Raw genomic sequence first — 18,008 nt, 5'->3', positions numbered from 1 at the left:
AATAATAAGAGCCGAATAATCATTTTAATAAACCTCGAGGGCTATTTTTAATAGTATACTTTTATTAAATCGACAAGTAATGGATAACTTAATATCTCTATTTTTATTTAAAAACAGATTAAAATGATAAAAATATAAAAACTTTATTAGAAAACATTTTATAAATATTTGTTTATTGTATTCTGTTGCCTTAAATGATTAGGTGATGAAAGAAGTAGTCTCTGTCACTCAAAATTCTCTGTTTCTGGGTTTGTTGATTACTTAATTTTGCACGAATGAATGTCAAAGAGATCCTTCTGGACTCCCGACCACTGACTTGGAAAGAAAAAGGACAAAACCCTTTAAGTGTAATAGAATTGTGTTTCTTCTTATGCTTCCAAATCTACAGGTGTTCATAATTTGTCATACCTAAGCTTTTCTTTTTCTATAAACAAATTGTGTTAACTTTTTTTTAATTCAGTTACAGGTACAGGTATAGACTAATCATGGTTTAAACTCTCGACGTTATACTTTATCTTTCTAGATTAATTAATAAGATTTTAATATCATAAAAATAAATAATTTTATATGTATAATATCCTTTAATGACAATTTAATATAGGATAAAATTATATTTAATATACAAATGGTGTAAGATTTATTTTATATAATATATCTATTTTATATTTAAAATCATAAATTATAATATCTTAAATTTAAAATAATATTAAAATAGAGGAATCATATAAAATAAATTTTATATATGTTTTACTTTTATTTATTATTTGTATCTATTCTAAGGTTTTTAGCAACTTGTTTGGGATCTAAATGAGATGTATTTTGTAATATTTAAGTGTTGGAATTTAAATTTAGGGTAAAGACGGTAAATGGTCTCCGGATACTATTTTATTAACTCTATCTACTATTAAAAGTTACAAAATGATCATTCGACCATATAATATTGTTTTGTTGAGTCACTCGACTATTAAAAAGGTACAAAAATGGTCACTCTACTATTCATTGTGTTCTAAATTCATCATTTTTGTTAAAAAAATAATGATATTCTGAGTTAAACATTAACTTGTTGAATGTGATATGTTAAAATTTGATCCCAAAATCTCAAATGACTATTATATTCCAATCATAATGTTAACATACAGCTTAAACAACTATCACTTTTTTAACGGAAAAGATGAGTCTATAACATAATGAATAGTTGGGTAACCATTTTATAACTTTTAATAGTCGATGAACTTAATAAAATAATACCTTATAATTAGGATCATTTGCGTTCTTAACCCTTAAATTTATATAGTCACATCAAATAATATGATAGTAATAAGTAGGATACCAAATATGAATTTAAGAAAAGAAAATATTAAATGGGATATAAAAGAAAGGAAGAGAGAGAGAGAGAGAGAGAGAGAGAGAGGAGAGTTAAAATGGGCGGTGGTAATGAGCAAACAGCAGCTGTGGTCACGGGTTTCTCTTGACCGAAACATCGCCTCGTCTCCCCCACAAAATTTGCCATCCTACATTTCTTATTTATTAAAACCTTTCTCTTTCTCCATAGCTTTCCATTCATCGCCGCCTCCCTACCAAATCTCTTTTTTTTAACCCTACAATATTCTACGTACAATTTCTTTTAACCTACGTACACATATACTCCATCAATAATCTCTAAAATAGATTATTAAAAAAAATTAAATTTCAATACCCATTGAGAGTAAAATTTTTATTCTCCTTCTTCTAAAAAGGAACTGTTAAAAAAATATGCATGTACACATATTAGTAGATACAATTACTTAAATTTATAAACAACATTTTTTAATTACCGGAGTCATTTAATAAGTTCAAGAATAATATTTTTAATTACTTAAATCGTTGAATAAATATTATTTATGCTTAGTTATATAATTAAGTGAACGTTAGAATTTTTTTCATAGTTCAAGTTTGTGGGGAGGATATACCAAGTGTTTAGTTTGAATTTTAAATAATATATTTTGATTAATCTAGTGTGATTATAAAGTTGGTTCGTATAAACTTATTAATAATATAAAAGTATAAATGTCACATATTATTTTGATATGAATCTTGAAATTGAGATGTAATGTAAAATGGGGTACAAAATAAAACCTTGAATGGGAGATATTAAAGTGGCGGTGTTTTGGTCCAGGTGTCAACAGAAGAACGTTGACCAATTTTGGAGATTTGGTGAGGGAGGGTTGGATTCATCTAGTGCTTCGGCAAGGAAACTTCACGAGTTTAATTACGTTTTTTTTCTTTCATTTGCAGTGTTTATTTATTAGGTACCAAAGATGATGTTCGCATATGTCACTGACCGACATTAATGATCCAATACTACTTCAAAAATTATTTTTTCATCCAATTTTATGAGATTTTAACAATTAAATAGTAATTTATTAAGTAATTTTAATAACATAAGAGAATGTTATTTTTTTTAGAGATTTTGAGTTCGAACAGATACATCTATAGGATGCACGAGCGGATGCATATAGCCCCATAGGGAGCCAAATACATACCCAATATTTTAGATTAGATCATAAATATAGTTCAATATATTAAAGGTAGAAGAAAAAATAAGAAATTTTGCATACCTAATATATTGAAAAAGAAAAACCTATTTTTTTTAATCTTATTTCTAAATTTTTTGATCCGTCACTAATAGGGTGTATGTTGTTACTTGGTCAAAAAAATTCTTTAACATATACTACATTTTAATTACTCTAGACTATTAAAAATAATTAAATAGTCGAAACACATTGAATGATCTTAGGGGTGAATAGGAGTGTTGTTTTCTCAAGAGATTTCAAGTTTAAAAATTACAACGGCATAATATATATGTGTTATCCATAATCATTATTTTAATTAATATTATTGTATAATCATTTTATATTATTAAAAAAACTTAAATAGACAAATAAAATATCAAAAATTTCAAGTGATAACGGGGTAATTTACTCATTTAAAAATGGTGGTTAGATCAGAAACTTGAAAATTATTTAACTGGTGAATTAAATGATTAGTTATTTTCGGAAATTTTGTACCGCTTAGCTCTCTATCGGACTATTTTAAAATTCTAGCGTTGTAAAAACAATTAATTCTAGTTTACACTTTTATTTATAGTTTTGAAGGTCTTTAACTTTAAAAAACTATAATAAATTTCACAGTAAATAGAAGACTATAATAAATTTAAGGGTAAACTACAAAGATGGTCATTTTTGTTTTAGTTTTAGAAATATATGGTCACTCGATTAAAAAAACATAATTTGTAGTCACTTTCGTCTTGTTTTAATTAAAATGTGGCCACTGAAATATTGACTTCCGTTAATTTGATGACGTAACACGTTTGTAAAAGGGACAAAGATCTAATTTACCTTTTTATATGTTTTTTTCCCCAACTTTATCTTCTTGCAACAGACACCTCCCTCTTCTCTACAGTCATGACCTTTGAAGACCTAAACTCACACAACCGACCACCGTTCATCTGTGGTCACTACTCTAAACGCCATTGTTATTGAACGAAGAACAAACCATTATTAATCGAAGACGAAGAAATCCAAACACCTCTTATTTTTTTTATAGATTGCAATCTTTTAGTCGTTGGATAAAGAAACTTAAAACATATAAAAGGGTAAATTAGAATTTTGTCCTTAAATTATTTTGAATTTATAAAATGATCTCTAATTAGTAGTTTATCTAGTTCATGGGTTAAAGTAAAAAATTAAACCTTTTACTAATGTGACATATCATCAAACTAATGGAAGTCTTCACAGTATATAGAAGACTATAATAAATTTAAGGGTAAACTACAAAGATGGTCATTTTTGTTTTAGTTTTAGAAATGTATGGTCACTCGATTAAAAAAACATAATTTGTAGTCACTTTCGTCTTGTTTTAATTAAAATGTGGCCACTGAAACATTGACTTCTATTAATTTGATGACGTAACACGTTAGTAAAAGGGACAAAGATCTAATTTACCTTTTTATATGTTTTTTCCCCAACTTCATCTTCTTGCAACAGACACCTCCCTCTTCTTTACAGTCATGACCTTTGAAGACCTAAACTCACACAACCGACCATTGTTCATCTGTGGTCACTACTCTAAACGCCATTGTTATTGAACGAAGAACAAACCATTATTAATCGAAGACGAAGAAATCCAAATACCTCTTATTTTTTTTATAGATTGCAATCTTTTAGCCGTTGGATAAAGAAACTTAAAACATATAAAAGGGTAAATTAGAATTTTGTCCTTAAATTATTTTGAATTTATAAAATGATCTCTAATTAGTAGTTTATCTAGTTCATGGGTTAAAGTAAAAAAATAAACCTTTTACTAATGTGACATATCATCAAACTAACGGAAGTCTTCACAGTATATAGAAGACTATAATAAATTTAAGGGTAAACTACAAAGATGATCATTTTTGTTTTAGTTTTAGAAATGTATGGTCACTCGATTAAAAAAACATAATTTGTAGTCACTTTCGTCTTGTTTTAATTAAAATGTGGCCACTGAAATATTGACTTCCGTTAATTTGATGACGTAACACGTTAGTAAAAGGGACAAAGATCTAATTTACCTTTTTATATGTTTTTCCCCAACTTCATCTTCTTGCAACGCACACCTCCCTCTTCTTTACAGTCATGACCTTTGAAGACCTAAACTCACACAGCCGACCATCGTTCATCTGTGGTCACTACTCTAAACGCCATTGTTATTGAACGAAGAACAAACCATTATTAATCGAAGACGGAGAAATCCAAACACCTCTTATTTTTTATAGATTGCAATCTTTTAGCCGTTGGATAAAGAAACTTAAAACATATAAAAGGGTAAATTAGAATTTTGTCCTTAAATTATTTTGAATTTATAAAATGATCTCTAATTAGTAGTTTATCTACTTCATGGGTTAAAGTAAAAATTAAACCTTTTACTAATGTGACATATCATCAAACTAACGGAAGTCAACGGTTAAGTGACCACTCTTAATTAAAATAAGATGAAAGTGACTACATATTATGGTTTTTTAAATCTACGTTTATAAAACTGAAACAAAAAATGATCATCTATGTAGTTTACCCTAAATTTAGTAAAGAAACTATAATGAATGGGTCTTAAAAATCTCTATTGTTATTAAATGATTTTTAGAATGTGATATTAAAATTATTGATTGAATTGCTTCACAGATTAATTAGTATAGATTCAGTCAAAAATAAAATAAAATACTTTAATTTACGAGATAACAAATATTATTATAATCTGGTTTACCATTTTTATACTTTTATATACAAATTAAATAAAATAATTGAATACCATTATCTAAAGATTAACCCCAAGATTAACAGATTTGTATATAAATCCTTTACAACTCTACTTCATTTAAATAAAATTTTACAAAATACTTTTTAATATAAAAATATTTTATCTCACGTTATAAATATGAAATATATATATTTAAATATATGTACACACAGCATGAAATATATATATGTTTGAGAGATGAACTTTAATAATAATGTAATGAGTTTGTAATGTACACTATAATTTTAGGATGTAAAGAATTTAATGTGTTGATATTCTTTACGATCTATGTTTTATAGTAAATTTAACTTAAACACTACTTTAAATTAAAACATAACAAAATCCTCATTTAGCCAAGTGGTCAGCCTCTACACTCCTAAAGTTACTGGTTTAATTTACAGTGAGACCTTGTATAATTTTTCTTATTCTCTTTTTTCACAGTATATTCTAAATACAATATTTTTGTCAAAGCATAACAAAATCTCTTTTCATGCGATTGAATGATAGAAACCTTAGTTTAGGCCCTTTTCATTATTTTCTCTTAATCTTTCCATTAATAAGATGGCGACATGTGTCGTCAACTTATTGGATGTATTAATTTATTATAGAAGTATGACATGTGATTATATTGATTCAGTTTTTGGTGGCACGTGAGCATGTCACGCCAATTGCCGTTAATCGTTTAACGGTTTAATGATCTAAATAAAAGTTATTTTTTTAATTTCGATAGCCAAAGTAAAAGCATCTTAAAAGGTCAGTGACCGCTAATGTAAGTTACCCTAATAGTAATCATATAAATTAATAAATGTAATTATAAAAGGGAAACTGCGGTCGTCGCAATCAGCCTAACATGGCGCGCAGCCCACAATCACCGGCAGCTTCTAATTAATTCGTTCATTGTGCATCTTTTTATAATTACTTAAAACCACTAGACATTATAGGGTTAGAAACAATTTAGTTTCTCTCAAACTAAACGAAGTGAAAAAAAAAAACATAGATAATTGAAAACATTGTTCACAGTTTCTGTTAATATATTAAAATTGAGAATAATTAAAAACGTATAAGAGGATTTTTTTTAAATATGCAAATGATTTGGAAACACTTCTAAATTTTAATATTTTATAATGTTTTTCTTTAATTTTGACAGAATATTTGTGGAAAGTAGTATTTCAAGCTAATTTTTAATAAAAAAAAATTCAAAATCCATTTATTAATTTAGGGTGATTACAATTGGTAGTATATATTCTAAAAATTATCAACCATTTAATAATGATCTTCCTTACTTTGGACCCTCGGATTGATTTGGATACGCGTTTTGCGTTCGTGAATAGTTTTTTCAAGTCGCTTGACTCTGATTTGCGATTTATTAGTGGTCTTTCAGTAGTTTCATCCTTTTTGTGGTTCGTTTATCGACTCGGTCAGATTTGTTCGTATCTTTATTTTATTCGAGTTTTTTTGTTAGGTTTTTTAACATTTTACTTCTTTGATCTTTATGTAATCTAAGTGGTTAGTTTTTGTCTTAATGATAATAGAAAAATGTCATAATTATATTTTAGGTCTATGGTTATTCTTGTAAATCTTCATTGTAGTTTTGAATATTTTATATTTTTAATAAAACTAGCGAGTTTCTATTAAAAAAATATTACTTTTATTGGTGCTCGAACCTGAGACTTCTAAAAATAACAACAGTCCCTTTAACCATTGTAATTATTTGGTTCACACAAAAAAATATTCCATGCTTATTTTCTCAAAAAATAAAAGTATAATTTAGAAATAATCATTTAAGAGTATGCTTATTCGTCTAACAGTATAAGTAGAGATTAATTTCGTTAACTTTGTACGACCACAAGAGTAACAAAACTATCGCATCAATTATTTAATTCCCGTTTTGCGTGGTTTTCTGAAGTAATTTTAGATAAAAAGTTTGTTTTTATTATAAAATCAATATTAAATAGTTAAAAAATAAAAAAAATACGATAAAAATGGTGATTTTCAACCAATCGCAAAAGCTATGATTTATAGTTTTTTCAATTTAAAATCTACATTTGGGAATAAATTATAATTTTACTCTTACTAATACATGTACTCCACTCACTTATGTGTTTACATTTTATTAAACATAATTTAATACTAACAATCTAAAAATAATTTATTATTTAATAATTCATTTTAATTACTAATATTTTTTTAATTTTTTTTCAAAACAATTATTTAAATTATTGTTTCATAATAATTTTATGTCCACGTGTTAAAAAGTATTGATAATATATTTTTCTTAATAAAATATTTCATATATAAAATATTATTAATGGGTTATCTTAAAATATATTTTTATAGTTTAAGTTGATATATTTCATATATCATAGTATTAATAAGTGTAAATATAATTTAAATGCTATATTTTTATTTTACAACATAATGTCTATAATGAACTTTTTATCTTTTCAAATTCCATTTTTAACAACAACCTCAAACAGTTAAATTTTAAATTGCACATTTATGCAACACTTTCAAAAGTTTGTTATTATGACACTTGAAAAGCGTCGAATTTTCCAAATAAAAATAATTTATAATTCTCAAATAAATAAATAAATAAATAATATAGAGAAGTAGAGTTGATCCACAGGGACTAAGGAAGTTTGATAATGTTGTTCCTCGAATTTAATCAACTACAAGAAAATAAAAAGGGATTTAAAATTAATGAAAGTAAATGAACAAAATAAATAAATCAATATTGAATAAATTAATAATGAGAAAATAAATAAAGTAGAAGAATTCAATAAAGATGATATAGCCTTGGGTTTTGCTTAGCCTCAATTTTGATCGATCATCGAAATAAAATTTTTCCTTCGTGATGTATGTCGGTTACAATCAACAAGGCCCAACCCCTACAACTAACTCTTCTCTCTGGTTAATCGAAATTTCCAAGTCTATCTCCGAAATCCAATCTTTGTTGGTCTAGCCACATCTATCGCCATTAGATCAAAAATAACTTACAATTATGGAAAACCCCGACTTGAGTTATAGCGTCTCAGTAAGAATCGAACTCGATCTTGATTCCCCTTAACGGACCACCGCTAAGTTTGTTCACTGGAAACCGAATTACGACCAACCGATCCGACTTCCAAACTTCAAGCAAAACAATTTTCAAATCAATGTGTACCTTTTGAGTTGAAGAGTAATAAATTTTATGAGAATGACCAATTGTCACTCCCAATTTCCAGAGAATCAAGAATACAATGTGAAGGTAGGAAGATCAATATTCAATTCTCACGAATGGAATTGAGTTTCGCAAAAATCTTTGGCTAAGTAAAAGTTTAGTCAAGCATGGATTGGATCATAACATTTTGAAAAGAAAATAATGAAAGAAAATAAATAAAGAAAGATGAAGATGAAGATGAAAGAAAAATAGAACTTCAATAAATAACCAAGGAAAATAAATTACAATATGAGTTTCAACTGTTGAACCTAAGGGGTATTTATAACCCGAGAGTTCTAAGCAAATAAAATAACTCATTCCTAAAATAATCAAACTAAAAATCCTAATAAGAGTTCTCATAAAATAACTAATTCTTGAATAAAATAATAATAGAATAATCAAACTAAAAAAATCCTAAATTAAAAAGATTTATCACAAAAGATAAATATTTAAGTCTTCTAGTTGAATTATTCTTCATCTTCTGGATAACTTTGTCCCAGGTGAATTCCAAATTAAATATTCAAGGAAGTTATATTTGTCTTCTATAATATGCTGAATGGATTGTCAAAATCTACTAATTTTTAGGCTAATTACTCCAATGAAATTACTGTCCAAAATAAATTCAAAATAAAAATAAATTAATAATATCAAAGTGATAAATGAGAGGTAAATAATAATAAAAATACGTAATATTAAACTCTCATCAGCACTTTTAAAAACCAATTTTTAAAAACTGCGTCAACCTCACTTTTATTAGTTTTGTTACATTCTTAAAGTCTCGGATTTAATATTTTTGTTAAACTAAAATAATATCATATCCATCGATCCAATATTTACTAATAAAATAAAAAAATAATTTTAATATTTCTACTTGCAAATTTTTCTTAAAAGTTAAAATGACATTAAAAAAGAAAAAATAATACTTTTTCTAAAGAAAATATTGAGTACTAAAATATGGTTTTCAAAATGTATGAAAAAAGCTTAGAAATAAATTAAGCATATATGTCCAAGGAAAAGATATTCTAAAGAAATTTTGAATCCCCTAATCTTCAAAAACAAGAAAAAAGCCTACAAGTAAAGAAGGAAGTATATAAACTCTTTAGTTCTTTCTTTTTTGGTATATGGGCTAAGCATATAGAAATCATACATAATGTTTAGTTGTAAGTTTTAATTTGGTATCAGACCGTTAAAAATTAACAGAAATGTTGACGTGATACTTTATTTTTTCAATGATGACGTGACATTACCTTATGGTGACATATCAATATCACTGTTAAGTTTTTACCGATGAGGTACCAGAATGAAACTTACACTAAATAATAGGTATGATTTTGAAACAAAATAAAGTTTGGATACAAAAAGGAAACAAAAGTAGTAGTTGAGACACTAAACGTGTAGTTTGCCTTTTTATTTTATAAGCAAGGGAGTTAAAGATAAAAAGAGAAATTAATTACACGGTAGAAAGAAAGAAATGTCCAAGGGCACCGCAAATGGCTGTGGCCACCCTGTCCTCTATAGAGCCATGTCATTTTCTCATCTTAAACACCCTTAAGAATACCTCTTCCATTGTAGGGCCACAATCCTTTGTAGATCTTTCCTTATTCTCTCTAAAAAAATTACCCCCTTTTTTTGCTTTCCAAATTACAAGTCGCTTAGTAGGACAAATCATTAACCCTTTCCTTACATCTTATCTTTGCCTACCACTTGCAGTATCCGGTGGATCATTGTTCGTACAAAGCTCTCAGGGTATAAAGAGCGCTAATTCCACCAAGGAGAGGAGTTTATCATGTGTATGTAGTTGGATAATTAGTTTATGGCAATAGCAAGCATGAGCAGCGATAACGTTGACCTCGACGACGACGGTGACAACAGCAGTAGCGGCAGCGGTGGCAAAGATGAGCACGAACAAGACATGGTGATGCCTGGTTTTCGATTCCATCCGACCGAGGAAGAACTTGTGGAATTCTACCTTCGCCGTAAGGTAGAGGGCAAGCGCTTCAATGTCGAACTCATTACTTTTCTTGATCTATATCGCTATGACCCTTGGGAGCTTCCTGGTATATATAGATATACGTGTGTGTATATATTCTCTTTAGTAATTACTATCATGCTTCATATACATACATTTATATCGATCCAGTTACAACAATCAATCACATGATTCTTGGTTTTTTGGGCGTCAGCCATGGCAGCAATTGGGGAGAAGGAATGGTTCTTCTACGTGCCTAGAGACCGGAAGTATCGAAACGGTGATAGACCAAATCGTGTTACGACTTCGGGCTACTGGAAGGCAACCGGAGCCGACCGGATGATTCGAGGAGAGAATTGTCGATCCATTGGCCTAAAGAAAACCCTAGTCTTCTACTCCGGGAAAGCTCCCAAAGGCATCCGAAGCAGTTGGATTATGAACGAGTATCGATTGCCTCACCACGAAACAGACCGCTACCAGAAGGTACCCCATCTTTCTTCACCTTTGGTTTCCACGAAACCCTAATTTTTCCTCACCTTCTTCAACTTCTCCTAAAACTTATCAATGTGAAAACAACTTCAATTAGAGTCCCAAAGTTTCAGTTCCGGTCTAAATCCTCAAGTTTCAGGCTGAAATATCGCTTTGTCGCGTCTACAAGAGAGCCGGCGTTGAAGATCATCCGTCACTCCCACGGTATCTTCAAACGAGAGGACAGCACACAGAAAAGAAACATCCCCAGGTCCAAGATGCAGCTCAACAAGCCATGGAAAGGCTTCAAGGGTTTCTAGGAGGACAATCACAACAAATAGAGATCGGAAAGATAATCGAGACCGATGGGAGCAGTAGTACTTCTTATGCTGCACCAACTCTCGGACTTTCCAAGCAGACTGTGTACCGTCCAATGGCTCCCATAAGAACAACAACACTTGGGTTACCATCTGGAATAATGGAAGAGGATGGGCTGCCCTTAACTCATCAGTCTAAACAAGGCTTCACTTCATTACTTCCCAACTCCACGACTCTTTATCCAACAATGGGTTCATCTTCAGTTTCATCGAATGTCGTCGACGATATTCAAAGGCTAGTAAGCTACCAAATGAATCAGCTGCAATACTACAATACTTATCAACATCATCATCAACAGCAGCAACAACAACAACAATCCGAGTTTCCGATATTGCCTCTACAATCACAGGCTCAGACTCAGGCACAACATCTTTCACTCAGCATGCTACCCGGCTCACTTCCACCAACGACCTTCTCGGATCGGTTGTGGGAGTGGAGTCCAATCCCAGAACCAAATAAGGAGTACAATAATCCTTTCAAGTAATAGATATGTATTGTATGTCTCTACTGATATCATTTGTGTCTCTACTCCTTAATTTATCTGCTTGTATTTCCACCATCTCACTGGCTAGAATTTGATCAAATACAACTGTACTAAGTACTTGGTTCTCAATTAGGGTTTCTTGGATATTTTTTTAGGATAGTGCGACTCCAACTTAAGGAAGGAGCATATATTGCTATCACTTGGTGGTCATACATCTCGAAGATAAAATTATGTACCCATAATTTAGAACAAGACAATGAATCATGTTAATGTATTCTTATGGTCAAAACTAGATCTCTTTAATCTTGAAAACAATAGGAAGACATCAACAATAGAGATTTAAATTGCGATTGTGATCATATTTTCAGAGACGTTTATCGTGATTGTAGCAATAGCAGATGCTATTGCAGGTATCGCGATTGTGAAATAACAATTGTGGACGATAACTTTACTGCTATATAACAGCTACTATTATAAAGGACCACTATTTAAGTCCCTGATGCCTGATCAACAGAGATGACAAGATAACATTAGCAATAAAACATCAAAGATCATCTCATTGATGATGCTTTTTCCGGTCTTGGGTTGTTATCTTTACCATTTACATTGCAAGCTAAAAAACAGGTAATTGAATATATAGAGACGAGTGATCTGGTGTAGTTTTTTGCAGTATGTGAGGTTATAGGGCATAGCTGTATTATAATGTAGACCGTTAATCTTTTATTGCTGCAAATGAAAAGTCAGGAAAAACCGCATGTGCACACTTTGTGGTTGTGGTCGTGCTTCTATCGCTGCGCGGTGGCCTTTTGGCGTTTCAGTTTTAGGGCTAAAACTAGAGAGGTCCATGGGATGCGGGCATCCGTTTCCTCCTATCACCCTATCACTTAATACTTCATTGCTAGCCCATCTATGTACATAAATTCATATTGACCTTTCAAAATTAAAAAAAACTGTTTAATTTAATCATCGGTTGATTTGGTAAAATAAGATGCAGATTTTTTTCAATAATTATCAAAATTCAATTTTTTAATAGTATAAGATGGTCATAAGGTATAATGTATTTATAATTTTATTTAGGTATTAACAATGTACATACATCCGATAAATGTAATTGTACGAATTCATAACTTCAAGGAAGATCATATTCCCTTAATCACTAAGGCCACGAACTCGAAACAATTGACAAATAAATAAGATACCAAATATGATAAAAATAAATTAAAGAAACAACTAATTACATTTTTTTGTTAGTCTGAGGTGATTATAAGGTAATATCTATTCAAAATACTCTCAATCATTTGACAGTTAACGTTTAAATACCCCCTTCAAACTACGTGCTTGAACTTATAACCTTCAAAGATAACAACCATCATTTAATCACTGAGGTCGTTTGATTCGTGCAAACGACTACGTTTCTTTTATCAACGGACAATAAACATATATAGTTGATTAGGTGTGGCAACACCATTCTCTTTGTCTTATCAATTTTCAGCACCAAAGTAGAATCACAATTAGCTCTGGCGATATGCTGTTAAACTAGTACTTAACAAGCAATTAAAAAGAAGTTGATGGGTTTGTTTTTGCTGAACCAGTTGATTAACAGTGGCAAATATTTTTTCTCGGAATTAATTAAGGGCCTCAAAATGAAAGCAGAAGCTACCATGATAGACGAATGAGTCTTAGAGAAAATAATCTCAAAATTCACCATATCTCAAAGTAGCTTACAACCATTTATTTTCCAACGAAAGTACTTGCCTCCTATAGACAATTAGGGATCATTGAAGTTGTATTTATATTCACAATTTTCTTACTCAATTGTTAACATATTCGATAGTTTGTTTGTCATGTTGTATAACATATTGACGAACCAAACCCATCTTCCCATGTTCGTTTAAAAAGCCTAAGCATCACATATATATTAACTAATTTGTAATTCATTTTCAGAAATTTACAACACTATGTACTCTTATCATACCACAACTACTAAGGCTGCTTTTGAGTTGCCATATGCCTCGTTTTAGGTTATAAGATCCTGCAACAACCAACGGAAATAGAAAATTAAGCACAACTTTTACAACGACAAACTCTATTACTCATGTTAGTATAGTTGAGTGTCAGCGACAAAATATAGCTCTAGAGTTCTATATGACGGTGTTGTACTCTCACGCATGGAAGCCACCTGTTCGCTTACTGCAGGGAAAATGATGCAAGAATACAAACAGGACGAAGAAATAAACTAGCAGAGTGAAGAAGAAGAAGAAGAAAATAAATTAAACAAGTCAAAATATGTGAAATTAGAAAGTTGAAAGGTCAAACAAAAGGAAAAATTAATTTAAAATGCCATGCCATCACTATTTTAATAAATTAACAGAGGAGGTGAATAAAAAATTCTAATATATAAAGTTTAATTATTAAATTGAAAGTTTTTAAACATGAGTTGTAACACCCCCAACCCGTATCCCAACCCGGATACGAGTCAGAGATATTACATTGACTTTTAAAACACAACTCATTACAAATAATAGTAAAATACTTGAACTTATATTACGAAAAATACAATAATATACATATGGTAATATAAGTTTACCAAAATATTCAGAGCATACACAACTTAACTCTTTAATTACATGCCAACATCCATTTTCATAACAAAATGACCTACTGATTAAGTTGCTTCTGATCTGATAGTTGCATGAGTAATGTTTTCCAGCTGCTTAACCTCGATCGTCTACTTTATCGGATCCTACGTGTGAAACGCTCACACGCTAAGTCATCGACTTAGTGAGGTAATATAATAATAATATCAATAAATATAAAGTAATTGCCAAAATGAGATGGGTTGCAGTAATAAGATGTATGTAAACAATGCAATAACCAAAACCATGTTTCTTACACATATACTTATCAAATTCAAATTCATAAGTTCGCCTTAGTAAGTTCATTAGCCCATGGTACCATGCAGAGAACCTAAGGTATGTGAGTATTGTGAGGTTGTGCACTATGCTGTCACCACAACTCGTATAATTGCACCTAAGTGCCACTTAGAATTGCACCGGAGTGCCGCGTAGAATTGCACCGTAGTGCCATATAATAATGTCCATAAGGACCACATATCATTCCTTAAGAATCATATACATATGCCAAGGATCAAGCATGTGTCTCACCAGACCTCACACATGTTCCAAAGAATGCATATATGTCCCGAAGGACCACAAATCATTCCTTAAGAATCATATACATATACCAAGGATCAAGTAGGTGTCTCACCAGACCTCACACATGTTCCAAAGAATACATATATGTCCCGAAGGACCACATAGACCCTCTACCCTTGGCATGCCAACTATATCTATAGTTATCATTTGCATAACATGGGCTTTCACAATTTATCTAATTTATATCACGTAGACATATTATTTCCATACCTTTATCATATAACTCATATAACTTTTTCTTTCATATTCATGTCCCATAATGCATATGGTATGGATTCATGTTCTATATCATCATATGAACTACGATCATGTATCAAAATATTGAATCTAGACTTATCACAAGTCTAGAACTGAATAAAATACATATTCATGCTATGCATATGCACTCACCTAGATTTCTTTGTCTTTCCCTCGATTGATCCTACTTGTCGATGGTTCTGGAACTCGATTAGGCTCAATATCTACATAAGAAAAATTTTCAAGATGATTATCAGATGCCTAAGTCTTGAAATTAACCTCTAATAGCCTACCAATTTAAGGGATTGATAGTTTAGTCTCTCTTCTTTCTTTTCTTTTTTTTTATTATGGGGGAATCGGTTCCCCCCTGGGGGTATCGATTCCCCTCTAGCGTTCTGGAAATTCATATTCGTTTGAGGGGGTATCGATTCCCCTTGAATGGGTATCGATTCCCTTAGCCCATAAATCCTATTTTGAGCTCGAAATTCACTTCATTTCAGCTTAAACCTTCATATTTTACTTCCTTTAATATTCCTAACTTCCATACACATATTTAAACTCATTTCTATTCCATAATCACTTCTTTAAACCCAAAATTCCATCATTTACATGGCATTCAAGAATCACACTAAATTTTCAAGGTGTTCTAATTCCAATTCTAACACTTCATATCCCTTAATTAACATGATGACAAGTCAAATCTCACTTCCAATTCTTATTATGAACTATAATCTAAGATTTCACTTTTCTACTTCCTTTCTTTAATTCTTCATATACTTCTCATCTTGAGGTTTTAAAACAATTTAAACTTCCTTTAAGCTTAACTATTGCCTAATGGTCATGAATCAACCATAAATTCATCAAGAAATTCACTAACAAGAGAATCTTACCTTAGCTTGGGTCTCACGTATGAAGAAGAAGAAAGAAGAAGATGACTCTGGAAGCTTGTTTTTAATTTCCTATACTTCCACGTGGTTAATATAATACTAACCCCAATAATTATATTACTATAAAAAGACCATTTTGTCCTTCTAATCTTCCTTCTTTATAATTCAATCCTACACAAAATAACTCAAATAAGTCATTGAACTCTTCCATCATTCTACTTAAATCACCAAATGCTGAAACTTTACAAATTAATCACTAACCCGGCATGGAGGATGTTACATGAGTGACCAAAAATAAAATTAAGAAAAAAAAGGTTGAGTGATGATTTGTGTAGTTTATCCTATTTATTTTCAATGGTTGAGATGATCCCTCGCCAAATCCAACTGTTAATATGCCTTTGTCGTAAGATTGTGGCATGTTAATGTTTTCATTTTAGCTTAATGTAACATTAAGTGTTCAAATTACATCTTAAGTCAATGTTAAGTGTTTAATTTTTTTTATTTAAAATAAATGTCTAACATTTTTAACTTTAAATTTTAGACGTCTACAATGTAATATCTATTAAAAAATATTATCTAATATATATTATACTTATATTTTTTAAAAAAATAGAAGTATTATTTTAAAGAACATTAAGAAAAACCAAATACCCTAATTTCCTAACACCAACCCCGTACATGCCTATTCTCCCCAAGCCCTCTCCCTGGAGCGCTATTGCTAATTTCACCCCTTCTCCCTGTTCAGTTCAGCAGTTAGAGGTAGAGCTGGGTATACGGGCTACTCGCCCGTTTAGTCCGCGTGTTTTAACGGTGCGGGCTTAAACGGAGTGGTTTAAAAAGCCCGCAATCATAAACGGTCTTGAATTCTAAGGCCTGTTGTCCGTACCATTTAACTCGCGGGCTAACGGGTTTACCCGCGACCCGTTAAATAACAACAATTTTAAATGTTTTAAATACAATAAAAAATAATGTTCTAACTTAATAACTATGAAAACTCTAACTCCCCTTTTATAAGGATTGCCCTCTTCTAGATAAGAAAGTTTATTAAAAGTGAATCTCACCAAAATAGGGATTTTTAAATACCCTCATCCTTATTTAAAGATAAGAATAATTCAATAGAGTCTTTCAGCCGTCATTAAACTCCTTTTACCTTATAAATTCATAACCCTAATTTAGGGTTGTATGGACTGGTAAGGCGTGCTCATGCCTTAACAGAAGACTTCTTATGCGATAGCTCATGATGAATAAGCCGTGCCCACACCTTATGAAAAAACCTCTTCTGGTCTTGCAAACTTCTTGAATTCCGATTTTTCCTCCTTAATTTAGGGATTTCGTGAAGATCATGCTATTCATTGGATTTTGAACTTGTTTAACCCAAATCTTCAACCTAACCCACAAAATACGAAATATAATCAAAATCCATGATTTAAGCAATTTTAATCATTCAAATATGAGGAAAATATCAAAGAATATATGACTAATGTGCATCTTATCAATAAGTCTCAATAAGTCTAAAATAAATAACACCATAACACCGTTAATTCTCTATAAGTCTAAAATAAATAACATTGTAACACTAATAAGTCTTAATAAGTCTAAATAAAATAAACATCAATAATATTCAGTGTTCTTTGAATCATTGGATGTAGTTGAATCTTCCATTTTTCCAATCATCAGAGACTTGTCCACTTCATCTACAATATAAGAAAAATCATAATATATTAAATAGTTTAAATTTTTAAATCAAAAGTAAATTTATAAAGAAACAATTTTACTAAACATTAAGAATTATAATATTTACCTTCAACCTCAAATTATAACAAACATTAAGAATTGTAATATTACCTTCAACCTCAAATCC

General features: G+C 30.4%; 1 protein-coding gene across 1 annotated transcript; it reads left to right on the top strand.

Annotated features, from left to right (window-relative positions):
- The first annotated feature begins 10,208 nt into the window (after nt 1-10,208).
- On the top strand, nt 10,209-11,884 carry LOC120119923 (NAC domain-containing protein 35-like). Its single transcript, XM_039139714.1, has 3 exons — nt 10,209-10,566; nt 10,693-10,961; nt 11,107-11,884. Exons 1-3 carry the CDS (start codon nt 10,323-10,325, stop codon nt 11,806-11,808), a joined length of 1,215 nt encoding a protein of 404 aa, XP_038995645.1. The 5' UTR covers nt 10,209-10,322; the 3' UTR covers nt 11,809-11,884.
- The last annotated feature ends 6,124 nt before the right edge of the window (nt 11,885-18,008 follow it).

Source organism: Hibiscus syriacus, unplaced genomic scaffold (genome assembly GCF_006381635.1).
Source record: "Hibiscus syriacus cultivar Baekdansim isolate YM2019G1 unplaced genomic scaffold, ASM638163v2 tig00110332_pilon, whole genome shotgun sequence".
NCBI classification, from domain to species: Eukaryota; Viridiplantae; Streptophyta; class Magnoliopsida; order Malvales; family Malvaceae; genus Hibiscus; species Hibiscus syriacus.
The sequence above is the reverse complement of the archived record's forward strand: the minus strand, read 5'-3'. Positions and strand labels throughout refer to the sequence as shown.